This window comes from Microcaecilia unicolor, chromosome 11 (genome assembly GCF_901765095.1).
Source record: "Microcaecilia unicolor chromosome 11, aMicUni1.1, whole genome shotgun sequence".
Lineage (NCBI taxonomy): Eukaryota > Metazoa > Chordata > Amphibia > Gymnophiona > Siphonopidae > Microcaecilia > Microcaecilia unicolor.
The window spans coordinates 106,630,316-106,657,221 of record NC_044041.1 but is presented as its reverse complement, the minus strand read 5'-3'; the positions used below and the strand labels follow the sequence as shown (position 1 = coordinate 106,657,221).

The 26,906-nt window shown below is 48.1% G+C and overlaps 1 protein-coding gene across 2 annotated transcripts; it reads left to right on the top strand.

Moving 5' to 3' along the window:
- The first annotated feature begins 107 nt into the window (after window positions 1-107).
- On the top strand, window positions 108-26,906 carry LSM7 (LSM7 homolog, U6 small nuclear RNA and mRNA degradation associated). Of its 2 annotated transcripts, none has more exons than XM_030218249.1 (4): window positions 108-322; window positions 1,400-1,490; window positions 6,438-6,509; window positions 26,569-26,906. In XM_030218249.1, the coding sequence occupies exons 1-4, from the start codon at window positions 308-310 to the stop codon at window positions 26,709-26,711; spliced, it is 321 nt and encodes a 106-aa protein (XP_030074109.1). In that variant the 5' UTR covers window positions 108-307; the 3' UTR covers window positions 26,712-26,906. The 2 variants fall into 2 exon arrangements, with proteins under 2 accessions (XP_030074109.1, XP_030074110.1); XM_030218250.1 differs by having other exon boundaries at window positions 113-313.

Here is a 26,906-nt window from a genome sequence, read left to right as displayed (position 1 = left end):
TTTTAAGGAGTCTTGTATTTTATTTCAACGAGCACGTGGATACGTTAGGACTGTACCATAGTTGGTAGGAAAAAAGGGGGGGTTGGAAACGACGTTAAATACATTTCGCTGAAACTAAGAGTATAAGCTCACTTATGGTTCATGAATGTAGACTTGGATATGGTATGAGCAATTGAGCATAAAGTCTGTGGTGTGTTTCCCGTGTGGGAAGTAACACCTTTTTCTCCCCGCCCACCCGGTGCACGTTATATGAGACAGCCACTAGTTGAGCAGTGGCGGTGCCGGCGGCTAGTAATGACGGAGTAAGATGGCAGTAAGTATGGTAGGATAATTTTAGTTCTTTGTAACTGAAGTTTGAGGACGTGTGTAGGGTTCCGAGTCACCAGCCTTCTGTTAGTGTTAAAAAAAAATGCATGATTTTTCACCGGTATACTTTTTTTTTTTTAGTGTGGTTACTTATAATTCTACTGTTAGTAATCGTTTGTTAGTCTTCTTCCCATGCTCCCAATGTTTTTTTTTTTATTTCTCTGGGGTGGCGCACGTCCGTGATCAAGCTAAGTATCTCCTGATCCTGAGTAGATGGGTTCGAGCTGAGGAATAAGTACTGTAAATTTAGATAGTGGTTTTGTTCCCAAATTTAAAAAAGTGGAAAACAAGATAATGCCTTTTATTAGAGTAATGATACATTTTTGACTAGATTTTGGACTAGAACACCACAGGATGATTTGGGATTGTGCCATCCTCCAAATGTAAGGTGCTGATGCTGAGTTAGTACTGCTGCCAATATGATTTCTTACTCTTTGCCCTCTCAAAGTAGTAGGCAAACTAGACCGATGGAGGTCAAGTAATACGTTTGCTGTGACTCTTTTGTGTGTGTCGGGGTTTTTTTTAACATGTAAGTGGGTCATAAAAACATTGTAATAAAAACCTCAAGGTAAAGGTAGGGGTGGACCAACATGGCTAGCGCAGTACTTTATTTGTAGGGGATCTTTGGTGTGGCTCCAGATTGGTGGGTTACAGTAATGGAGGAATTTGAAAGTACTCTGCTCACATACCTGGATCTCTTCTTAGTTTATTCTTCTTTGTTAGGAGAATTGAAATTCCTAATCATATTGGACTTGAACTGAATAATTTCTGGTTATTTTTGTTGCTTAATACCAGGTTTCCAATAAGCATTATGCTTATTTGAATTGTGTGTGTTTTTTTCTGTACAAGTATTGATTTGATTTTATCTTTATTTTGAATAATAAAAAAAATTAAAAATCTTGTCATCAGGGGCAGGGCTAGGCATTGGAGGGGGTAGGGGGGCCCCACTGAGCTGGTCTGCACAGGGCCTCTCAGTTGCTGAGACCAGCCCTGCTAATACCTGTATAATTGAGTGTCTTTTTTTCTATTTTAGGATAAAGAGAAGAAGAAAAAGGAGAGTATCTTAGATCTCTCCAAGTACATTGATAAAACCATCCGAGTGAAGTTTCAAGGCGGACGAGAAGGTATATTTGAAAATCGTCCTTTGGTGTTGATGGAAGGTTCAAGTTTATATATTGGAAAAACTTTTTATAGGGAGAATCTAATTTGGATCACAGCATAAAAATGCAGTTAAGTGAGATTCAAGCCTAATCAACTGATGAAACAGTTAATAGCTTGGAATAATTGTCTACTTTTATGTGGTTCCAATCTCAAACATATACTTCCAAAGCAATCTTATAACAAGAAACCTGGTAGTTAATGTTGATACCTGGGCTATGTTTATGTCCAGAATGGAGTGGGAAGGAGGCACAAGGTTGTTAACCAATTAGGTAGTAAGAACATAACATAAACGTAGCCATAGTGGGTCAGACCAATGTCCATCTAGCCCAGTACCCTGTTTCCAGCAGTGGCCAATTTAGGTCACAAGTACTGACAGGATTCCAAATAGTAGCAAGATTCATGCTGATGATCCCAAGGTCAAGCAGTAGCTTTCCTCATGTCTGTCTCAATAGCAGACTATGGACTTTTCCTCTAGGAACTTGTCCAAACCTTATTTTTTTTTTTTTACCCAGATACACAAACCACTGAGAATAATGTAACTAGACAGTAAATTAACATGTCATCTTTAACTATGTAAGCTTTGTGCAGATCATTATTTAGTGGATACAAAATCACGGCATATAACATCCACAAATGCACTCTTTAATGTGACGACTAATTTTAATTGCCATCGAGAGAGGTTTTTTTTTTTTTTTTAGGACTGTCAGTAACATATTTCACATACGCTATATATTTTTAACCAGTCGTGACATTTGTCATAGGTCCAATTAATTCAAACATTTTCTTTGCATTTAAAATCAGTAGTAACAAGCAAAATCCATAACTCAGTTCTTAGTATTACAGAACACTTATCTCAAAAGATCAGGGGACCAGCTACTGACATGGTCCATATTTTGCCAAACTGCATCAGGTGAGTTGGTCTTCCGAAAAGAAACAAGTTAAGTTTCCAAAATAAGAAGATATACAGTGTGCCGAATCAAATTACAGAATGGTACACCTTAGTGTTCCATATAATTTCCTCTAAATGATGTGTGCTATATAAGTAGCTGTAATACTAAGAAGAATTTGTAGTGATGGATTTTGCTAAAGTTATTACTGGTGATTTTAAATGCAAAGAAAATGCAGATGTTTTTAGATGTTCATAAATAGTAAATTTAGAGTAGCCTAGTGGTTAGTGCAGTGGACTTGATCCTGGGGAACTGAGTTCGATTCCCACTGCAATTCCTTGTGACTCTGGGCAAGTCACTTAACCCTTCATTGCCTCTGTTACAAAAAAAGTACCTGAATATATGTAAACCACTTTGAATGGAGTTGCAAAAACCTCAGAAAGGCGGTATATCAAGTCCCCTTTCCCCGTTGAATTGAACCCATGACAAATAGTGGTGAGCCAAGTGGTTAAAATTATATAGCTCATATGAAATATGCCACCTGTGATGGTCCTAAAATCTTCTTTTGACGGATGTTTTAGTCTGTGGTGGTTTTGCAGTGTAGGTACTATGGTTTGTTTGTTTTTTTTTTTTTTTTGGTTTGTTTTGTTTTTAGTTGAATTGCATATATACATTGCAATAACAAACTAGTATTTACTCCTTTCTCATCTCTTATTAGTAGACATAATTCCCCCCCCCCCCCCCCCCCCCAATGAATCTTTTATGTTCAAATATCAAATCCTGTGGACAAAGGGTTCATTTTCTTCCTTAATGTCCCTCCTGACGAGCCCAGATGCATGTTATATCCTCTAACTACTAATTCATTGTCCTCACTCCACAAGTATTCTGTGCAGTCAGTAAAATAGTTGGTATTTCTCAGTCTCTAGAAGAGCATCCTGAACAGTCTTGGTAGGCCAGGCCTGTGGGGTGTTGATTTTAGTTTCTTCAAGTAGTAAGAGAATTAGTTTTATTTAAAAGAAAAAGTAGAATTTACACAATGGATGATGAGCTCAGTTCAACTTGGCCATTTCTGAGGAGCCTTGGGGTGTCGAACCCTGTTGGCTGGGTCCCCCACCCCAAACATTTCTCCATACCAAGAGCTTTGGGTGCCTGTGCGTCAGCTCATCCCTCCTTTTCCTGAAAGGAGAACATGGGACAGGTGACACAAAAAAATTTGAAACATTATTATTATTATTAACATTTGTATATGTATATGAGGAAAGGACTTTGGCCTTTTCTTATTTGTTAGGTTATCCGCTATAGTTTTGGTGCCTTATTCCTGGTGGCACAGAGTAAAACTGCCTCGCCTCACCCTATGCCTGGAATAAACTCCCTGAGCCCATACGCCAAGCCCCCTCCCTGCCCATCTTCAAATCCTTACTCAAAGCCCACCTCTTCAATGTCGCCTTCGGCATATAACCATTATACCTCCATTCAGGATATCTAGACTGCCCCCACTTGACATTTTGTCCTTTAGACTGTAAGCTCCTTTGAGCAGGGACTGTCCTTCTTTGTTCAACTGTACAGCGCTGCGTAACCCTAGTAGCGCTTTAGAAATGTCAAGTAGAAGTAGTAGTAAAACTAATGGAAAGCAAATTGATCAGGTAAGCCCTCATTTCTCCTTGTTATAAATGGTTCTTCCCACTTTGCTTATATTGATAGCTCAGGTGCATATGTTTTTTTAGACTGACAGTTTTTCTTCTGCTCCTTGTTTCCAGCTCAGTTGAAACTGGGATCTGGTGTCATGAGTTCATATGCAACTATGTAAGGATTTATTTTTCTTCCGTCATTTCCAGCTTGCTCAGCCCAGTCACTGCAGTGACATTTTATTGGCCAGGGATCCACGTACCAGTGCCCTTTCAGATCCCTGCAATCATGGACCCTAAATCTGGCCATCTTGCCCAGCTTGGGGACCAGAATCTTGGCCTGAAAGTCAAACTCTGAATTACCATAATACTTGCCATAGAATTACCAAGTAGCCCAAGGACAGGTTTTATTTATTTTACCACCTAAGTACCTATTTTGTGCTTTATGTAGTGGTTTTTCATCATACCTTACTGTTATATGGCCTTCTATCCCATCCCCACCAACTTACTTAACACCATCTCTCATACTGTCACCCCTCCATCTGTCATATCCTCAACCTCTCTCTCTCCACTGCAACTGTCCCTGACACTTCAAGCACGCCGTAATCACACCTCTCCTCAAAAAAACCATCACTTGACCCTACCTGTCCCTCCATTTACCGCCCCATCTCCCTCCTACCCTTCTCTCCAAAATACTTGAGCGCGCCGTTCACAGCCGCTGCCTTGATTTTTCTCTCCTCTCAGGCCATCCTCAATCCGCTTCAATCCGGTTTTCGCCCTCTACACGCGACAGAAACAGCACTCTCTAAAGTCTGTAATGACTTGTTCCTTGCCAAATCCAGAGGCCACTACTCCATCCTCATCCTCCTCAATCTATCTGCCGCTTTTGACACTGTGTCAGTCATGATTTACTTCTTGCCACACTGTCCTCATTTGGGTTCCAGGGCTCTGTCCTCTCCTGGTTCTCCTCCTATCTCTCCCACCGCACCTTCAGAGTACACTCTCATGGATCCGCCTCCACCCCCCATCCCGCTCTCTGTTGGCGTTCCCCAGGGATCTGTCCTTGGACCCGTTCTTTTTTCAATCTACACCTCTACCCTGGGCTCACTGATCTCATCTCATGGTTTCCAGTATCATCTTTATGCTGATGACACCCAGCTGTATCTCTCCACACCAGACATCATCGTGGAGACCCAGGCCAAGGTATCGGCCTGCTTATCCGATATTGCTGCATGACTGTCCAACCGCCACCTGAAATTGAACATGTGAACATGGCCAAGACCGAGCTTATTGTCTTTCCACCAAAACCCACTTATCCTCTTCCTCTGCTCTCGATCTCAGTTGATAACACCCTCATCCTCCCCGTCTCATCTGCCTGCAACCTCTGAGTCATCTTCGACTCCTCCCTCTCCTCTGTGCATATCCAGCAGACAGCCAAGACCTGTCGCTTCTTCCTCTTTAACATCAGCAAAATTTGCCCTTTCCTCTGAGCACACCACCCGAACTCTCATCCACGCTCTCATTACCTCTCGCCTTGACTACTGCAACCTACTCCTCACTGGCCTCCCACTTAACCATCTATCCCCCCTTCAATCCGTTCAGAACTCTGCTGCACGTCTTATATTCCGCCTAAACCGATATACTCATATCACCCCTCTCCTCAGGTCACTTCACTGGCTTCCGATCAGATACCGCATACAGTTCAAGCTTCTCCTTCTTTCCTACAGATGCACTCAGTCTGCAGCCCCTCATTACCTCTCTACCCTCCTCTCCCCTTACGTTCCCGCCCGAAACCTCCGCTCACAGGACATATCCCTCCTCTCAGTACCCTTCTCCACCACCGCCAACTCCAGACTGCCCATTCTGCCTCGCCTCACCCTATGCTTGGAATAAACTTCCTGAGCCCCTATGCCAAGGCCCCTCCCTACCCATCTTCAAATCCTTGCTAAAAGCCCACCTCTTCAATGTTGCTTTTGGCACCTAACCTTTTATACCTTTCAGGAAATCTAGACTGCCCCTACTTGACTGACTGTACATTTGTCCATTAGATTGTAAGCTCTTTGAGCAGGGACTGTCCTTCTATGTTAAATTGTACAGCGCTGCGTTACCCTAGTAGTGCTTTAGAAATGTTAAATAGTAGTAGTACTTCTATAACATCAGACTGGCAATAGCACATTGATAGGAGCCAATCCTGATTATTTTACACTTGGAAGTGTCTAAGAGGCATTACATGAACTGCCCCTACATATGAAATGGAGGGGAATTTTCTTGTATGAATTCAGACACTTAGAAGTTTGACTGTAGTGGTGTGGTAAATGGGCTATGGCACATCAGACTACACTGCTGTAAAAGTGAATTATAACTGTCTCGGTATAATTTTTGACTTCTGTTTCCATAGCCAGTGGAATCTTGAAAGGCTTTGACCCTCTACTAAACTTGGTACTTGATGGCACCATTGAGTACATGAGAGGTAAGCAATTTCCCTTTCTGTTACTGGGGATTCTGGTTTCTAATAAGGTATGTTGGAACCACTTGGTAACATTTTCTCACACCTTATAATGATTAAAAAGAAATATGTGCTGACTTACTGTGAAGTAGTAATTATCATGCTGTGTTAAGCTCTTTATACTGTGGCTAAAAAGGTGAAATTAGATCTTTCCTTGAATCCTGAGTCCAGACCAATCCAGATTATTATTATTATTTATTGCATTTGTATCCCACATCACCCCACCTATTTGCAGGCTCAATGTGGCTTACATAGATTTGTTGACATAATCTTCCTTGTCATCAAGCAGATGAAGCCATTACGTATGGGTTATGTCCATCAACCAGCAGGGGAGATAGAGAGCACTCAAACTTTCACAGTGCCCTCTTGGCCAGCTAGCTCCACTGCCTCTTCAGTATTCTCTATCTCCCTTAGCAGGGTGGCTGCAGCTTGTTCGAGCTCCAGAAAAATCTGCCGGGAGGTGGTTCCTGGCTTGCCAGTTGTTAACCAGGGTATTGGAGGCTATAGCAGCTTCACTTTAAAGGCACTTAGGTTAGCCCTTTCCCTGCCTTACCCATACCTCTGTGGATGTGGACATATTGCCTTGCTTTCCCTGTCCTTACCCACCAACAGTGGATGCAGGCATATAGGTTCGCCCTTTCCCTGCCTTTCCCACTCATCTGAGCCTCCGGAGTCTTCAATACCTCTGCTTTCCTCACAGCTTAAAAAAAAAAAAGTCGCGTCGCGTTGCGTTTTTAAACACAGAGACGCTGGAACAGAGGTTTTTGACCTGATTTTCAGCAGGATCGTAGTTGTACACTAGATCCTTTGAGGTAAGAGTGTTTTCCAACTCCTCCGGGGTGGGCCCGTGATGGGGGTGATTTTGGCGCGAAACCGCCATTTTGGATTTTACCGCCGTTTTTCGGCGATGGCTGCAGACAATGTAAAGCGCTGTTCCACTTGTGGCAAGCGCAAATCAGCAGCAGGGCTCTGTAAATCGTGCTGTATTGGCGTAGGAGCCAGCCCGAGCATGGCGAGCGATGTTTCTTCCCGCTCTGAGCTGGCAGCGGGCGCCATTTTGCTTACACCGCATGGCGCGGCCTCCGTGGACACGGAGAGACCTGAGCCGGGTGGGGCACCTCGAGATGAGGTGATTTCAGGAGTGGCTAGCACCGGACAGGATTTGGGTGCCCAGGGTGAGATTTTCTCCCTGGATTTTGTGCTTTTGCTGCATAAAGCATACATGATGAAAAGAGCCCTTCCTCAAGGGTCGCCTGAGGCTCCTCTGATTACCCCCCCCCCCCCCCCCCCCCCCGATGGATTCTGGCCTGGGACTGCCCAGTGAGGCTTTTTTCCCGTATGCTTGGCCTAAAGATAAGCGCAGAAGGGTTAATTCCCCTTCAGATTGTGGTGCACCTTCCCCCCCCCCCCCCCTCCCCCATAGTCAGGGTGTGAGGATTCGGAGAACTCTGACAGACGTTCTTGGTCTGAGGAACCAGAGTCAGGTGCGGATTTACCACAGGATCTGGATGATCCCTCCGCGGTGAGGATTTTCCACCGTGATGAGCTGCCAGCGCTTATTTCAGATACCCTGCAGGCCCTCTCGATTGAAGATCCTGACAGTGGCATGGCCTCCTCGGGTAATCCCAGGATGGCTAGTACCATGAAAGCTGCTCGGGCCTTCCCTTTGCATGACTCCATCCTAGAGCTTGTTTCGGCTCAGTGGGCTGACCCCGAGGGACCTTTGAGAGTTTCCAGGGCTATGGGGCAGTTATACCCTCTGCGTGAGGGACATATGGCTCGTTTTCAAATGCCTACAGTGGATGCCCTAGTCACTGCGGTGACAAAGAGAACTACCCTCCCTGTTGAAGGAGGTGTTGCCCTGAAGGATGTTCAAGACCGTAGGCTGGAAACAGCGTTGAAACGGTCCTTTGAAATTGCAGGTCTCACTGTTCGGGCGTCTGCATGCAGCTGTTATGCTGTGAGAGCCTTCCTAGCTTGGCTGCAACAGGCAGTGGCTCAGCCCGGAGATGGAGCGGAGCCCTTCTTGGATGTGGCTCCGCGGATGGAGGTGGCCTTGTCCTTTCTGGCTGATGCCCTTTATGTCCTTGTCAGAGCTTCGGCTAAACAAATGGCAGTAGCAGTGGTGGCTCGCCGTCGTCTGTGGCTACGACACTGGGCAGCGGACATGGCCTCTAAGCAAAGGTTGGTGAAGTTGCCTTTTCAAGGACTTCTATTTGGTGAGGAGTTAGAGAAAATTGTGAAAGGCCTGGGTGATCCAAAACCCCAGCGCTTGCCCGAAGATAGGCAGAGGCCTTCCTCTAAGGGCCAGGCAGTCCACTAAGGGCCAGTACAGACCTCGCTTCCGTGAAGCTAGAAGGTACCGCCCAGGGCGTTCTGCTGGGTTCACTTCACGTGCCCGTGGTCAGCAGAGGAACTCCTTTCGCTCGGACAAGCGTTCCGCAGCCAGTGGCTCAAGACCAGGAGTTCAAGGGCGACCCTCTCAATGATGGTGCGCCGGCCCTCTCCTCGATGCCTGTCATCGGAGGACGGCTTTCCCCTCTTTGTCGAGGAGTGGGCCAAGATTTCCTCAGATCAGTGGGTTCTGGACCTGATCAGAGATGGATACAGAATAGAATTCAACGCCCCAGTAAGAGACGTGTTTGTGGAGTCCCGATGCGGTTCTGCCGTCAAACGGGCGGCGGTGGAGGAGACTTTACAAGGTCTGATTCAGTTAGGGGCAGTGACCCCGGTGCCTCCCGCCGAGCAAGGCTGCGGCCGATACTCCATCTACTATGTGGTGCCGCGAAAAGGTGGGTCCTTTCGCCCTATTCTGGACTTAAAAGAAGTGAACAAGTCCCTGAGAGTGCGGCATTTCCACATGGAATCCCTGCGCTCCGTCATTGCGGTGGTTCAGCCAGGAGAGTTTCTTACGTCTCTAGACCTGAAAGAAGCTTACTTGCACATACCGATTTGGCCCCCGCACCAGAAGTTTCTGAGGTTTGCGGTGTTGGGAAAACATTTCCGGTTCAGGGCCTTGCCTTTTGGCCTCGCCACAGCTCCCCGAACCTTTTCGAAGGTAATGGTGGTAGTAGCTGCTTTTCTCAGGCGAGAAGGTATCAGGGTTCACCCGTACCTAGACGACTGGCTCATCAGAGCAGACTCTGCAACAGAGAGCTTTCAAGCTACAGCCAGAGTGGTCTCAGTACTGCAATCTCTAGGCTGGGTCGTCAATATGGCCAAAAGTCACCTGTCCCCTTCACACTCTAGAGTTTTTGGGGGCCAGGTTCGACACCGTCTCGGGCTATGTGTTCCTACCCGAGCCAAGGCGGTGCAAGCTTCAGAATCAGGTCCGTCTGCTCCTGAGGATGCCCTGTCCGTGAGCTTGGGACATTGTCCAGCTGCTGGGATCGATGACAGCCACGATGGAAGTGGTACCCTGGGCGAGAGCGCACCTGAGACCTCTACAGTATTCCCTACTCCGGAGATGGTCTCCTATTTCTCAGGATTATCAATGCAGACTTTCTTGGCTCCCTGCGGCCCGTCTCAGCATGGAGTGGTGGCTCTCGGACAGCATGCTGCGGCAAGGAATGCCGCTGACGCTCCCTGTTTGGTGCCTAGTGGTAACAGATGCCAGCCTGAAGGGCTGGGGCGCACACTGCAAGGGGAAGCATGCCCAGGGTCTATGGACACCCGAGGAGTCGGAGTGGTCCATCAACCGCCTAGAGTTGAAAGCGGTGTTTCAGGCGCTTCTGGCCTTTCAAGTGACCCTGGAAGGATTGGCTGTCAGAGTGATGTCGGACAACACGACAACGGTGGCCTATATAAATCGACAAGGCGGAACAAGGTGCAGAGCACTAGCCGCGCAGGCCGAACTGATTTGCCACTGGGCCGAGCTGCATCTTCAGTGTCTGTCGGCAGCTCATATTGCAGGTCAGAGCAATGTGCAGGCCGATTATCTGAGCAGGCATCAGATCGATCCAGCAGAATGGAATCTGGCAGACGAAGTATTCCTGCAGATCTGTGCCAAATGGGGTAAGCCCGTGATGGATCTAATGGTGACAAGTGCCAATACCAAAGTCCCGTGCTTCTTCAGCAGACGGAGGTATCCTCGCTCGGCGGGGTTAGATGCCTTGGCTCAACCCTGGCCTCCGGGTCTACTTTGTGTTTCCCCCATGGCCCTTGATAGGGCGCCTGCTCTTGCGGATTCGGCTGCACCCAGGAGAAGTGGTCCTCATCGCCCCGGATTGGCCAAGGAGACCTTGATATGCAGACCTCCGACAGATGCTCCTGGAGGCTCCTCTGCCGTTACCTCTGGTACCGAACCTGTTGACTCAGGGACCGGTAGCCATGGAGGACGCCGGCCGCTTTGGTCCTACGGCATGGCTATTGAGAGGGCGCAATTGAGGGATAAAGGTTATTCCAATAAAGTTATTTCCACTCTCCTGCAAGCCCGCAAGCGGTCCACTTCCGTGGCTTATGCCAGGATTTGGTGCCTGTTTGAGTCTTGGTGTGCTTCCAGAGCCATTGTTCCAATGCGGGCTCCTGTCTCGCTGATTCTGGACTTTTTGCAGGAAGGTGTACAAAAAGGCTTGGCCTATAATTCCCTGCGGGTGCAGGTGGCAGCGTTGGCCTCCCTTCGTGGTAAGGTGGAAGGCATGTCTTTGGCTGCTCACCCAGATGTGGCACGGTTTCTTAGAGGGGTGCTTCGGCTCCGACCTCCAGTGCGAGCACCCTGTCCAGCTTGGAACCTGGGGCTAGTTTTGAAAACCCTGCAGGCATCTCCTTTTGAGCCGCTTCGGCGAGCACCGGAGAAAGACTTGACACTGAAGGCCGTTTTTCTGGTGGCCATTACCTTGGCGAGACGGGTGTCAGAGCTCCAGGCGCTGTCCTGTAGAGACCCATTTCTGCAATTTTCAGAGTCCGGAGTCACGGTTCGCACCGTGCCTTCCTTTATGCCTAAGGTGGTTTCAGCCTTTCAGTTAAACCAGCCTATTTTCTTGCCCTCTTTTTCAGAGGAAGAGTTTCCAGAATCTTTTGGGCAGCTGCACCTTTCGGATGTGCGCAGGACTCTGCTGCAGTATCTGCGAGTTACTAACTCTTTCAGGACTTCTGATCATCTGTTTGTTTTGCTATCCGGTTCTCGCAGAGGGTCTCCAGCGTCTAAAGCCACTATTGCCCGCTGGCTCAAATAAACTATCCTTTCAGCTTATCTGCTGGCCGGCAGGGTTCCGCCTGTAGCCTTTAAGGCACATTCTACTAGAGCGATTTCTTCTTCTTGGGCTGAAACTGGAGCACTCTCTCTTCAAGAGATATGCAGTGCAGCAACATGGGCTTCTAAGCTCTCCTTTGCCCGACATTACAGGCTGGATGTGGCTGCCAGGAGGGATGCGTGTTTTGGTGCACAAGTGCTAGCGCGTGGTGTGGCTTGTTCCCACCCTATCTAGGGATTGCTTTGTTACATCCCATACGTAATGACTTCATCTGCTTGATGACAAGGAAGGGAAAATTAGGTTCTTACCTTGGTAATTTTCTTTCCTTTAGTCATAGCAGATGAAGCCATGAGCCCTCCCTGTATGATTGTCTGTATGCTGTGAATCTGTTTTTCAGGTTCTGTTCTAATTTCCTGAAGTTCCTTCCTTGGGAGAAAGTTGGAAAACAATCTTCAGGATTCATGTTCAGTTTAAATTTAGGAGGATGTGTTCATTCCCTCCAGCATGTTTTTTTGGGGGGAATGTGTTGATTCCCTCCAGGAGGCGCGTGTGTTCCCCTCCACTTATACGATAAGGAGGATGAGTTGATTCCCTCCAGGAGGATGTGCATTCCCTCCTTTATGAGTTCATGCCCTTGTGATGGGCCATCGTTCGCTGTGAGGAAAGCTCTTGTGATTCCCATTGCGGTTTGCCATACTGCTTTGGAAGCTTCAAATACTGAAGAGGCAGTGGAGCTAGCTGGCCAAGAGGGCACTGTGAAAGTTTGAGTGCTCTCTGTCTCCCCTGCTGGTTGATGGACATAACCCATACGTAATGACTTCATCTGCTATGACTAAAGGAAAGAAAATTACCAAGGTAAGAACCTAATTTTCCCATAACAAGATATCGGATACAATTCGTAATGTGTAGCAATCAGGTAGGGAGGAGGGAAGAAGGAGGGAGTGATTAGGATAGTTGTATAAGGTGAGCTTTCATAATTGAGTGGGTTGGTGAGGTGACTTAGTGAGATTATTGGTGTTCATTGTAGGCCTTGTTGAAGAAGAATGTTTTCAGAGTGGTTACTGAACTACTGAGCTGACACATCACATAAATATCCTGTGCAGCCCTCTGCCAGTCAGTATTTTTTCAACAAAGTAGTAACAAGAGGTTCCCCATGCTCATTAAAAAAAAAAAAAAACATGAATCCCCAGACAAAACAATTCTAGTCCTTAAATAACATATAAGAACAGTAAAGAATCGGATCAGACTAGCAATGGAAAACCCATCACTGCTCAAATTACTGTAAATGCAACTTACTTACACATTAGCTGGTCTCTTCCAACCTATTTACACATAATAGCTGTATTTCTTCAAAACCAGCATTTTGTCCCTCCAGACCAATCCAGAACACATTCAAGGAAAGAATATTAGTAGGCAAGATCTAATTTCACCTTTATCCCTCCAGCCCAGCCCAGATGAGTGGGACATACCAAAGCAGTGCCTAATGAGGTCATGCCCCAGCCAGACAAGTAGAGAGCCAAACCCCAAGGGCTGCCTCCTGAGTAGTTAGAGCATCCAGGCAATAGTGTCATAAAAGTGCAACAAAGTCCAGGTTGCCACCTGACAGATTTGCAGCAGGACTAGGTGATTCTCTGCCTATGAGGTTGCTTGCACAAGTGAACCTTCAGCACCAGGGCAGTGGGACATAATGTGAAGAATACCAGATGCTATAGCTTTCTTAATCCACTTGAAACCTCTGACTCTCTCAAATAGCACAGTTGGTCCGATTTTCCTAAATTCATCTCTTGTTCAAACATAAGTGACTAGTAAAAAAAAAAAACCCCGTTTCTGATGCAAATGAAACGGGGGCTAGCAAGGTTTTCTTCAGTGTGCGCATGTGGGAGTGTGTGTGACCTGCCCTCTCTCCCTCCCCCCTCCGAGTCCAGTCCTTCAGTGTTGTTTTTGTTACAGAGAGAGTGAGGGCATCTCTCTCCCCTCCCCCCTCTGAGTCCTTCACTGTTTCGTGGGATTTCCTGCTGTGCTGTTTTCCTTCACTCATGGGGAAACCGGATATCTCTGGCGCTTCACACTTCCGGCTGGAGGCTTCAGTGGTGCCTTTTATATATATATATAGATGTTCCACCCATGTCCAAAGAGTGTAGACAACCTGTCCCACTCCTTTCCCGTCTCAAAAAAAACAGAAGGGAGATGGACTGATGAAAATAGTTTTGGGCTCCCATATTCGGGAGGAGGAACAGGCTGAACCAAAGCTCCTTGATCACAACCAAAACAGCTCATGGGAAGACTATGCCTGCAACTCTTAAAAGAGACATTTTAGTGGAAAGATCCTTCTGCAGCACAGAGTACCAAGTTCAGTTTCAATGGTGAAATCACTGGGTGCTATGATGGTCTCAACTTCACTTCCTTCAAGCCTGTCATTTGGATGGGATCCCAAGGTTCTATCGCACAACTCCTATAACAAGCCAGTGCTGCCACAAGACTCCTTAGATGCCATCACCAGGTCTTTATCCAAACGTTCTGAAAATTAAAGTCTCAAGGGCACAAGTCAAATATACACCAGACCCTAATATTAACGAAGTAGACATCCTCATAATCACATCTCAGGTTTTCACAATGGAAGTCCTCCCTTTCTTTTTGATTCATTAGAGCAGTAGCCTAGTGGTTAGTGCAGCGGACTTTTATCCTGGGGAACTGGGATCGATTCCCACTGCAGGTTCTTGTGATTCTGGGCAAGTCATTAACCCTCCATTGACCAAGGTACAAATAAGTATCTGTATATACTATCTAAACTGCTTTGAATGTAGTTATAAAAGCCATAGAAAAGCTGTATATTAAGTCCCATTCCCTTCACTTGTCGGGGATATTTACAACAATATCCATTTGGTTCCATCTCACTTGAATGTCTGGTTGCCATAGGCAGCCTTGCTTTGAGGTGACGGCACCAACGTTTGGAATACCTTACCTAATGGTCTTCATCAGAAAACTTTTTTATGTACTTCAAATATGCTTTTATTTTCAAATTGGTTTATTGAATTTCCAAATAGTAGTAGCATTAAACATGTTAAATACATTATCTCAGCTTGATATCTTCTCTAACATATACTCTGGAATATAGGTCTAACTCTACCGGAAGTCCTATTACATTATGATTGCTTGAATGTCCTATATCACTATCTCCCAGCTTAACAAGTTATCGACTTCTACTAACACATTTAACCATCTACTTTCCCTGTAAACTTTTTCTTCCCCCCTCCCTCCCCTTCCCCACCCCAAGGTGATGTCCACTATTCTCATATAACTAGGTGTCCAATTCTCACATATTTAAGATACGTCCTCTACCCCCTGAAGGTATTGTCTGCCAAAATGGGGTCCATATTCGAAAGAAATCTTTATCCGTAAATCTTCGATCTTCTTTATGGTCTGCCAGCTTCTTTTCAAACCTCATATAATCCATGAGTAAGCCACGCCACTGCTGTAATGTGGGCTCTTTATTTGTAATCCACTCTGTGAGGATAAGTTTTTTTTTTTTTGTTTTTTTTTTCCGCTGTCATTATAGCTCGAATGGTGAATCCGTGAAAACCTGCCAAGGTCGGCCGGACTAATGCTGGCCAGCCAAACAGCAGCGGTCCTTTCTTCCAGGTGGCGCCCCACATTGTTGAAGTTGCTTTGATAACTTTGTTCCAAAATTGTTGAACTCTTGAGCATGTCCAGAACATGTGCCCCAATGTTGCTCCCTGGGCTCCACATTGGGGGCACGCACCATCCGGGGAGACTCCCATATGGAAGGCCCTCCTCGGTGGTATGCAAGTTCTAAGTGCAAATTTGTATTCCATTTCACTATACTGGACCATCTTCGACAATTTGTATATTGAGTAGATATATTCCTGTAATATATCTGTGGACTTATATTCGTTAACAGTTCCTCATTCCATGACTTGGTCAGTTCTGAGTAGTCCAATTCTTCTGTCATGTCCCTTAAATGCCTATGGTGCATTGTCAGCGACACTCTACCTTGTGATTGCAGCGAATAGGCGGAGGAGATCTCTTCCTGCACATCTTCTGTGAGACATTCCCAAGGTAAGCTGTTTATGAAATGCTTTAATTGCCAGTAATGGAACCAGTCTCCCTGCTCAAGTGAGAATTGGGACTGGAGCTCTTCAAATTGTCTAATCCGCCCCTCTACCATCAAGACTTGATGTATGTACACTAATCCGTTCTGTTGCCACCGTCTAAATCCACTATGCAGAGTTCCGGGCGGAAATTTCGGATTGTCGCAAATAGCTTGAAATGGAGTAACTCTTCCAGAGAAGTGATGATGTCGTCGGCAAACCCACCTCCAGACCGCCCTTGCCGCGGGAAGTATATTTGATTTTTGTAGAACTGGCGGTATTTGTCCTCCTCCCGCATGCAAAAGGCAGCTGAAATGTACTCCTTGAGTTAGGTTTGTTTCTAGTTTAGACTCCGAAAATTCGGAGGTGGACCTAAACCAGTCTGAAATGTGTCGCATTTCACTTGCTATTGTGAGATATCTTATACTGAGCAGTCCCATACCCCCGAATTCCCATGGAATGTGCAGGGTTTGTATCGAGAGCCGCACTCTCCGCCCTTTCCACAGAAATCTTTGTATCTGTTTAAACGATTTTCATCTTCTCTTTTAAGGAAGAGAGGCAGAGTCTGAAATTTGTAAATCCACTTTGGTGCAATCATCATGTTGTACAAGGCAATTCGCCCCATGAGGGACAGCGGGTAGTTCTCCCATAGTCTAAGCTTTGTGCAAGTTGTCTCAAGCAGAGGTTCAACATTTTCTTTGTAGAGCCTTGTTAGGTCCTGTGGTATTTGGGTTCCCAGATATTTAATTTTCCCTTCTACTCTGGTTATAGGGCATCCATCCCTGTCTTGATGGGCTCCATTTTTATATATATCCATCACTTGGGATTTTTTTGTATTTATAGTGAAACCTGATACCTGCCCAAATTCCCTAGCCAGCCTTAATAACTGATCCAGAGAGTCCAGCGGCTGGCCGGAAATTATCAACAGATCATCTGCAAAGGCTTGGGCTTTGACAATGGCTCCTCCAACCTTCACCCCCCGGGATCCCTTCATCTTGTTTAATGAGTCTCAAAAGTGGTTCTAAGGACAGGATAAACAGTGCCGGGGAGAGGGGACAACCCTGCCTTGTGCCCCTGAAAATCTCAAATACTTCAAATATGCTTTAAAAACTTACTTTAAGGCTTTCCCTATTGATATTACCCCCCCCCCCCCCCCTTGGTATGGAACTACCTCAAACTGTTTGGTCTTTTTCTCTGATTCCACCATATCTGATCTCTTGTGTAGGCATTCCTTTAGGGCAGCCATTTTGTTAGCAGAACTGGTGTGGACAGGAGCAACTGGGGATTGCTCCTGCCCCCTCTAGACCTCCAACAGTACGGTAGGACCAGGGGAGAACAGAGGCTTGGGGCTGCAGTTTTCACAGCATGGTTTCGGGTTCAGCCAAAAATACATTGGCATCTTTGGGCAAGACCAAATTTGTTTTTGGTTCTAAAATGTGCTCAACCTCTGCTGTTGGACCATTATGAAATTCCTTAGTACCTGTAGATATCTCAAAAGTCCAATGGATTGGCTCTGAGAGCTAGCCTGTTTCCAAGACTAACATTGCTCAGTGGTTGAAAGAAATGATCTTGTATCTTTTGGTGAGCAAACGGTTGCCTTTGGCTTTGTGAGGTGGTGTCCAGTTATGCTGGAGAAAATTTACAGGTTGACATTGTAGACCCTTGTTTCATACTTTCTCAAGACGACATAGACTAGATATTTCTCCCAGAAAGAGCTGCTTTTGGAGCTTCAGCTCGTTCAGTGGTGAGTGGCTGTTCCCTTCTCAACTTGATGACTGCTTTGTTACATCCCACAAGTTCTTGACTAGTCTGAGGATGGTAAGGAAGGAGAAATTCTTACCTGGTAATTTTTATTTTCTTTGTCCTGACTGACTAGTACAGGTACCTGCATATTTTGCAGACTTCGGCTGGTTTGGTCTTCTGTTTGTTTTTGTTTTGTTTTTAGAAAGTTTTCTTTTAAGTTGCTCTTTTTGAAGTTTGTAGTTCTTTGTGGTGGCCCGAAGGAGGAAATCAATTGGGAAAGCCAACATTGGGTTCCACTGCCTTTTTGTATTTTAAATACTGAGTTTATTTTAGGGCAGAGTTCTGTTCTCTACTCTCTATCGCCACCTGATGGTAGATGAGCACAAACCTGCAAGTTGAGACTAAAGGAAAGAAATTTAGGTAAGACCTAATTTCTCCTTAACAGCATGAGATTTAAGACTGTGCTGTACCCCACATAGTGGTGGTTTGATTTTATTATTTTGTGCTGTATTTGCTGTCTGGTAAATATAGTATAGATATTGAACTTTTTAAGAAAGGGGGGGGGTAACTTGGCACTTATTCAATAAACAGCATGGTAAGGCCCTCTTGTGGCTTTTACTAACGTGCTGTAGAGGAAAGGCTTGGGCTTGACAATTGCCTTTTGTTAAATCTGAGCTCAAGGTCTGTAACAATTCTGCTACAATTAGGTCCCTACCCAAATAGGGTTATAGCTTGAGCTGTACCTGAGGGTGAAGTGATATATTAAAAGAATCGGTTGGAGAAACAGGATTTTAATTCTTGCTTCCTTGATTCTCAGTCCACTGCTGCTCCTTGTGCACATCTAAACAGTGTTTGCAGTTTTTGTGTGTTTGCTAACCCATGCATGCAAATGAAGGGTTACTTAGGACTCAGAGTAGAATGGAATGTTTACCCAGTTCTCGGTGAACTGCTAGTTAATACCTACACAGTTCAAAATGTAAACAGCTACCATGTACATTTCCATTGAAATGCCCACTTCTAACTACCCCAAACTGATAGAGATTTCCTCCTGTCCATGAGGGAGGGGGAAGGAGAAAACCTCATGTAATGCATTCCCATCCTTTACTGCTCCCTGCAGTAGAAGATAGATTTCTACCCCCTCTGCTTTGGTCTAAGGGCATCGTCCTACCCTTTTGAGTTCAAAGCCTCAAACCCCTCCCCCAAAGCACCAGAACTCTGTGGAAGGTCTTAAGTCTTCATAGGCAGTATCATGCAACAGTGGTGGTGTCCTTGGAAGCACTGTTCAACAAAAGTGCTGCAGACAGGAGGACTTTGCTTTTTCTCTGACTGTAAAAAAGCCTGGGACCCTACAGAAAGGTTTCATTCGTCTTTGGGTGTAGTGCAGTGATGTGGGATTTGGGTGGTGACTTCAGGGAGGAGCCTATGCCTTCAGCCACGGAGCTGGAGAGGGATCCCTAGCAGTTAGAACAATATGATGAAAGCAATAAATAGAAATAAGAAGAACATAGCTACTACAGGTAGTAGGCCTTGAGGTTGTTCATGCCAGTGTTTCCTTTGACGAGAGAAAAGAACATATCTTTCTGGGGCAGAAATAAAACGGTGAATAGAGGTTGCATGCTTTTTTTTGGGGGGGGGGGGGGCATAGAGATGTAGCTGTGCAAAATCCAGTAATGTTAAAATGGATTAGCAGGTTTTGAGGCATGTTGGAAGGAATTGAAGACAAAATGCTTGTTCTAGTACTGGAAAGTACCTCAAAGGAGTGATTTTGTCTGACTGTCTGTCTGTTCTCTGGAGTAACTGGTGCATCTTGCCCACTTCTTTGAATTGCAACAAGAATATTTAGATGTATGTTTGTTTTATTTAGCCAAGATAGTTGGTTGAGTCATTCCATGTCATCAAGCAGATCAATCCATAGACTGGTGGGTTGTGTCCATTTACCAGCAGGTGGAGATAGAGAGCAATCTTTTGCCTCTCTATATGTGGTCATGTGCTACCAGGAAAGCCTCACTATTCTCTATCTAGCAGGTTTGTGGTCACACGCAGCAGCTCTGACTTGGTCTCCACGCCTATTTACTTAGGCTTTGTTGCGTACCTGGGGTTGAGGGCTCTTCGTGAGCAAGTGCAAACCTGGTGGTGCCAGGTCCCTCCTTTTCTCCCCCCTCCCGCTGGCTCCATAAAAAAAAAAAAAAAACTTAATCTTGAAGCAGAAAAGATTTTACTTGCAGCTGCTCACTGGGACACAATTCGTTGCAGCTCGGAGCAAGAAGCAGGTAATTTTACCTTTTCCTAGCGGGCAGGGGGTTCCCTGAACGTTTCCCTCGTGGCTCATGGCGTTGGATGGTAAGGGCGCGAAAAAGCGCTCCCCGGACCGCGATCGCGCGGCTAGTGGGGAGGCGCGGGGATCAGAGGCAGAGAAGCCCTTTTTGGGCGCCCTTCCGGACTTGCTGATTTAGCCAGTTTTTCTCCGCTGGGGCGTCGGCCTTTTCCGCCTTAGGCGCCCATCCTCCAATGTCCGCCCTTCCGACGTCGGCCGCCCATGCAGCTCGGACGGCCTCTGCTATGGCCACCTTTGAGTTGGGCGGTGGTAAGAAGATGGCAAAGTTTAAGCGCCATGCTTCCCGCGCGGCTCCTTCGCGGAGTGACGCACCGGACGCCATTTTGGATGTGCAGCGTGCCTCTCCCCCGCTCTATGGAGTGGAGGTTGAGAGTTCCTCTAGGGCTGTGGCCCAGGTTGCAGAGGTGCACAAACGGGGGTTTCTCTCCCGAGTTTATTTTGTTGGTGCATCAGGCCTTTCAACTGCAAAACACTGCTCCTGCTCCCCTGTCAGATATGGGGGAAGAGGCTTCCCTGATCAAGCGCCCTCGGGTGGATCTTCAGGTCTTGGGGGACTCTGTCTCCTCTGATGTAGATGAGGGCAGCGTTTCTGAGTTCTCCCAAAGGTCCCTTGGGGATTCTTTGAAGGAGGCTGATCCTCGCCCTGATGGGGGAGATGACCCTCTGCAGCGCAGCTTTTTCGCTCAGAGGAATTGCCTAACCTGTTAGTTCAGGCTATGAGCATCTTGAGTATTTCCTCTCCGGAGGAAGGCCCTCCTTCAGCCTCAGCTGGTTCGCTATTATGTTGGGAACCAACCGCCCTGCAGGACCTTCCACATCCATGAAAACTCTAATTTCGGCTCAATGGGATTCTCCTGAGGCGAGCCTCAAGGTAGCCAGGGCCATGACTTGTCTGTACCCTCTACCAGAGGGTGAACAGGAGGCCTTGCGCTGGCCGGCAGTGGACTCTCTAATCACTGCTGTGACAAAAAAGACGGCTTTGCTGGTGGAAGGTGGCTCCGCCCTTAAGGATTCACAGGACAGGAAATTGGAAGCAGCCTTTGAAGCGGCCGCCTTGAGTTTGCAGGCCTCGGTTTGCGGCTCCTATGTGGCCAGACATGCCTGACGGTGGTGCAGTGGGCCTCCCCCTCGGATCCTTCCTTGAGGGCGGATTGGCCGGTTCTGGAGTCGGGCTTGGCTTACTTGGCAGACTTGCTGTATGATGTTTTGAGAGCCTCGGCTAAAGGTATGTCTCAGACAGTCTCTGCCCGTCGATGGCTATGGCTTAAGCATTGGTCAGCTGACCATGCTGCCAAATCCCGCTTAGCCAAGTTGCCTTTTAAGGGCAAGCTGCTCTTCGGGGATGAGCTGGACAAGACCGTGACGGATCTCGGCAGTTCTAAAGGCAAGAGGTTGCCGGAGGTCAAGGCAAGAGCCAGCAGTGCTCGCCCTGGTTCCTCTAAGGGCCATTTTCAAGAGGCCCGTCGGTATCGCCCGGGCAAGTCGGGCTCCTCCTCCTTCAAGCAGAGGTTCTCCCCGAAGCAGCATTCCTTTCGCAGAGACCGCCGCTCAGGACGTTCTTCCTCCCATCCTCCCCCAGGGTCTTGTACCCAATGACGGGGCCCTAGTCCATGGCCCAGAGCAGATAGGAGGAAGGCTGTCCTCTTTCCTGGGCAAGTGGACCAGGGTAACTTCAGACTCTTGGGTTCTAGAAGTCATCAGAGACGGCTACAAGTTGGGAGTTCTGCCGGCCCCTGAGAGACGGGTTCGTGAAGTCTCCCCTAAAAGTGGCAGCAGTTCAGCAGACTGTGGACAACTTGCTCCGCCTTGGGGCGGTGGTCCCAGTGCCCGTAGAGCAGCGTGGCACAGGACGTTACTCCATTTACTTTGTGGTGCCAAAGAAAGGAGGCTCTTCTCAGCCTATTCTCGACCTCAAGGGAGTCAATCGGGCCTTGCGAATATGGCATTTCCATATGGAGACTCTCCGCTCCGTGATTGCTGCGGTACAAGAAGGAGAATTCCTGGCATCCTTGGACATCAAGGAAGCTTATCTGCACGTTCCCATCTGGCCGCCTCATCAGCGCTTCCTGCGCTTTGCAGTGCTGGGCCGGCACTTCCAGTTCAGAGCCCTCCCGTTTGGGTTGGCTACGGCTCCGCGGACCTTCTCTAAAGTGATGGTGGTCATTGCGGCTTATCTCTGCAAGGAAGGAGTGCAAGTCCAGCCCTACCTAGACGACTGGCTGATTCGAGCTCCCTCCTTTGCGGAGTGTGGGAGAGAGACAGACAGGGTCATTGCTCTTCTGAGCTCCCTGGGATGGATCATCAACCTGGAGAAAAGTCAGCTGCGCCCGACTCAGTCCCTGGAGTATCTGGGTGTTTGGTTCGACACCCAAGTGGGCAGAGTATTCCTGCCGGACAACCGGAGCCTCAAGCTTCAGGCCCAGGTGGGCCGGTTCCTAGCCTCTTCAGCTCCTCGGGTTGGGATTATGTGCAACTGTTGGGCTCCATGACGGCCACGATGGAGGTAGTGCCCTGGGCCAGGGCCCATATGAGGCCACTACAGCACTCTCTTCTGCGGCGCTGAATTCCGGTTTCAGAGGATTACACAGTCGCCTTCCCCTGGACCCGGTGGTGAGAAGAGCGCTAAGTTTGGTGGCTGATGTCAGACAAGTTGTCAGCCGGTATGCCTCTCGCATCCCCGCAGTGGGTTGTCGTTATGACGGACGCCTGCTTGACAGGCTGGGGAGCCCACTGCCTGGGAAGGACAGCGCAGGGGATATGGTCGCCGGCGGAGGCGAAGTGGTCCATCAACCTCTTGGAACTTCGGGCTATTTGGTTGGTGCTTCAAGTGTTTCTTCAGGTACTGATACTGAGGCCAGTTTGAATCCTGTCAGACAGTGCCACAGCAGTGGCCTATGTCAATCGTCAGGGAGGTACCAGGAGCGCCCCCCTAGCCAGGGAGGCCATGAAGTTATTCCAGTGGGCAGAGGCGAATCTGGACCAGCTGTCGGCGGCTCACATTGTGGGAGTCCTGAATGTCGAGGCGGACTTTCTCAGTCGCCATACCTTGGATCCCGGAGAGTGGCAACTGTCTGCTCGGGTGTTCTTGGAGATCACGAAGCGCTGGGGCATGCTGACCTTGGATCTGATGGGGACCTCATCCAATTGCCCAAGTGCTGCAGTTCTTCAGCAGAGGACGGGACCCTCGATCTCTGGGGGTCGATGCTCTTCTCCAGCAGTGGCTGGTACAGGAGCTTCTCTACGTGTTCCCACCTTGGCCTATGCTGGGCAGAATTCTCAGCCGGAACACCCAGGCCGGGTGGTCCTGGTGGGTCCAGACTGGCCCAGCCGCCCTTGGTATGCGGACCTGATCCGGCTTTCCGTAGACAGTCATCTGCGGCTTCTAGCGGAGCGGGGCCTCTTACATCAGGGTCCCATGGTGATGGAGTATCCCTACCCCTTTGGTCTTACGGCCTGGCTCTTGAGCGGAAGCGGCTGAAGAAGGGCTTCTCGAACAAGGTCATCGCCACTATGCTGAGAGCACAGAAGCGCTCTACTTCTACATACGCCAGGGTATGGCGTACCTTTTGTATCATGGTGCGAGGCAGGATCCCTGTCGCCCTTCACAGCGCCAATTGCTTCAGTGTTGGCGTTCCTGCAAGAAGGTCTGGAGAAAGGCCTGTCGCTCAGCTCTCTTAAGGTCCAGGTAGCGGCTCTAGCTTGCTTCAGGAGTCACCTGAAGGGTGCTTCCCTGGCTTCAGTCAGATGTGGTGCGTTTTCTCAAAGGGGTTAATCACCTATGCCCTCCTCTGCACTCGATAGTGCCTACGTGGAATCTCAATCTGGTGCTGTGGGCCTTGCAGAAGCCGCCCTTTGAGCCATTATCGCGGCTGTCTCTGAAGGACCTGACGTTGAAAGCGGTCTTTTTGGTGACAATCGCTTCAGCCAGGAGGGTTTCCGAGCTCCAGGCGCTCTCGTGTAGAGAGACGTTCCTGCGGTTCACGGAGGCAGGAGTGTCTATTCGCCCAGTGCCTTCCTTCCTGCCCAGGATTGTTTCTCACTTCCATGTGAATCAGCAGCTTTGTCTACCCTCCTTCCGAAGGGAGGATTATGCAGAGGAGTATCGTGCTCGCAGATGCCTGGATGTTAGACGAGTTATCAGATACTTGGAAGTGACCGATTTCCGGAAGTCGGATCACCTGTTCGTGCTGTTCGCGGGCCCCCGTAGGGGTCTGCAGGCATCTAAACCTACCGTGGCACGTTGGGTCAAGGAAACGATTGCTGCGGCTTATGGGGCCGCAAGGAAGGTGCCATTTATCCAGCTGAAGGCTCATTCTAGAGCACAGGCGGCTTCGATGGCAGAGTCCAGGTCCATTTCCTTGGAAGAGATTTGCAGATCGGCGACTTGGGCGTCGGCTCATACCTTCTCACGTCATTATCGCTTGGACGTGGCAGCACGGGCCGAGGCCCAGTTTGGAGCTTCAGTGTTGCGATCTGGAATTTCCATGTCCCGCCCTGGGTGAGTACTGCTTGGGTACATCCCCACCAGTCTATGGATTGATCTTCTTGATATGTAAGGTAAAATTATGTATCATACCTGATGATTTTCTTTCCATCAATCATAGCAGATCAATCCATAGTCCCTCCCAGATATCTGTACTGTTTGTTCTAGTTCAGTTATATTTCAGGTTCAAGTTTAGACTTTCCTATTCAGGAGGACTTCGAGTTCTTCCACTTGGATTTCCCTGGAGTTGGGACGACTTTGTTATGGTGAGCTGCTGCTTCTTTCCCCCTGTTTCGACGGTGGTTGGATTCATAACTAAATTATGCCAGTGCTCCCTCCCGCTTTGTGCGGTAGTAGGGTAGCTTTGTTTCCCTCTCGCTTTGGCGGTGATGGGTTAAGCCAGCTCCTCCCACGGTTGCGGTAGCAGGACATGCCAGTTCCCCCCCACACACACACACACATGCACACACACACACACTTTGGCGGTGGTTGGGTGGCGGAGTGTCCCTTTTGTAGGTGTAATTCTCTGTTTGGTGATTCCTGCGGATGGAGCTTTGATATCGACTATACTGAGGATTTCCTGGTAGCACATGACCACATATAGAGAGGCAAAAGATTGCTCTCTATTACCTGCTGGTAGATGGACACAACCCACCAGTCTATGGATTGATCTGCTATGATTAATGGAAAGAAAATTATCAGGTATGATACATAATTTTACCTTTCTGTTTAGTATGTTTGTGGGCTGAGAGGTGATCCTGAATTTTATAAGTAGTACTAGTAAAAAAGGCCCGTTTCTGACAGAAATGAAACGGGCGCTAGCAAGGTTTTCCTCACAGTATGTATGTTAGAGAGAGAGAGTGTGTGAGACTGTGTGTGTGTGTGACAGATAGTGTGGCAGAGTGTATGTGAGAGACAGTGACAACCCCCTCGCCACCCGCAGCTGCCACTGGTAATGCTGTCCGGCCGCTGCTGCTTCTCCTATTAAGCAGCAGCGGCCGCTACAAAAGGAAAAAAAAGCAATAAATGTTTTTAAACATCAAGCGCAGCACCGCAGACAGCCATCAGACGTTGGCTGTCGGCTCTGCAGCTGCTGCACCTCTCACGTTGCTGCGCTCCTCCGGGGTCTTTCTCCAGGGGCAGTGACTTGGAGGCGAGAGGAGGAGCGACTGCAGAGCCGACAGCCAATGGCTGTGTGCGGTGGCGTGCTTGATGTTTATAAACATTTATGGCTTTTTTTCTTTTTGTAGCGGCCGCTGCTGCTTCTGCTGTTGAGCAGCAGTGGCCGGACAGCGTTACCAGTGGCAGCTACGGGTGGCAAGGGGGTTGATGTGCATGGGGGGGAGGGGGTGTTTGTGCCGGGTGGGGGCTTGGGTGATGCGCCGAGGGGGTGTTTGAGCGGCGCACTCACAGCTGCAATAGGAGAAGCGGCCGCACAGCGTTACCAGTGGCAGCTATGGGTGGCGAGGGGGTTGATGTGCTTGGGGGGGGGGGGGGGGGCTTGGGCGATGCGCCAAGGGGGTGTTTGAGCGGCGCGCTCAGCTGATTCCCAGACAGGGGGAAGAGTAGGGTGATGTGCTGGGGGGAGGGGCTTGCGTAATGCGCCAAGGGGGTGTTTGAGCGGCGCACTCACAGCTGATTCCCAGGCAGGGGGAGGAGTAGGAAGGGGGTGTTTGAGCAGCGCACTCACAGCTGATTCCCAGGCACGGGGAGGAGTAGGAAGGGGGTGTTTGAGCGGCGCACTCACAGCTGATTCCCAGGCGGGGGAGAAGTAGGAAGGGGGTGTTTGAGCAGCGCACTCACAGCTGATTCCCAGGCAGGGAGAGGAGTAGGGAAACACGCGGAGCAAGTTGCTCTGCGTGTTTCCCTACTCCTCCCCCTGCCTGGGAATCAGCTGTGAGTGACATCAGCCTGGCTACAGAGCCTAGCTCAGCAACTCCAGGAGCCACGGACACAGGCAGCTACTTTAGAACGTTGGTGGTGAGAATTATTATATAGGATATTGTATGTGTAAGCTGACGCTGTAGGCTGCTGTTTTAGTACAGGTATTCTGAACATATCCATGTATTTTAATCAAAACAAAATATGGTAAATTTGAAAAGAGGTATTGAGAGTGTGTTCAACCAAATCACAAGTTCTCAAATCCTCCTTTCCCCCTCAGATCCTGATGACCAGTACAAGTTAACAGAAGATACACGGCAGCTGGGCCTGGTAGTGTGCCGTGGAACTTCGGTGGTGTTGATCTGCCCGCAGGATGGCATGGAGTCTATTCCCAACCCTTTCATTCAGCAGCAGGATGGTTAATGACCTTGTGGCACAGGTTCATTTGATAGGCTACGTGCACCAGCTCATTGGACGTTATGCAGCAGAGCAGAGTTAGCTTGAAAGAAAGAGGAAAAAATTGACATTATCTAAAAGGTTCTGAAAAACCTGTAAATATATTTTTTTTTATTTTGTAATCGAATGGCAGAAGTATGCTATTTTAGTCTTGCAAAATGT

Coding starts and splice junctions, on each gene's coding strand:
- LSM7 (XM_030218249.1), top strand. Junction 1,491..6,437: donor GTTTCAAGGCGGACGAGAAG/GTATATTTGAAA, acceptor CTGTTTCCATAG/CCAGTGGAATCTTGAAAGGC. Junction 6,510..26,568: donor CACCATTGAGTACATGAGAG/GTAAGCAATTTC, acceptor TTTCCCCCTCAG/ATCCTGATGACCAGTACAAG.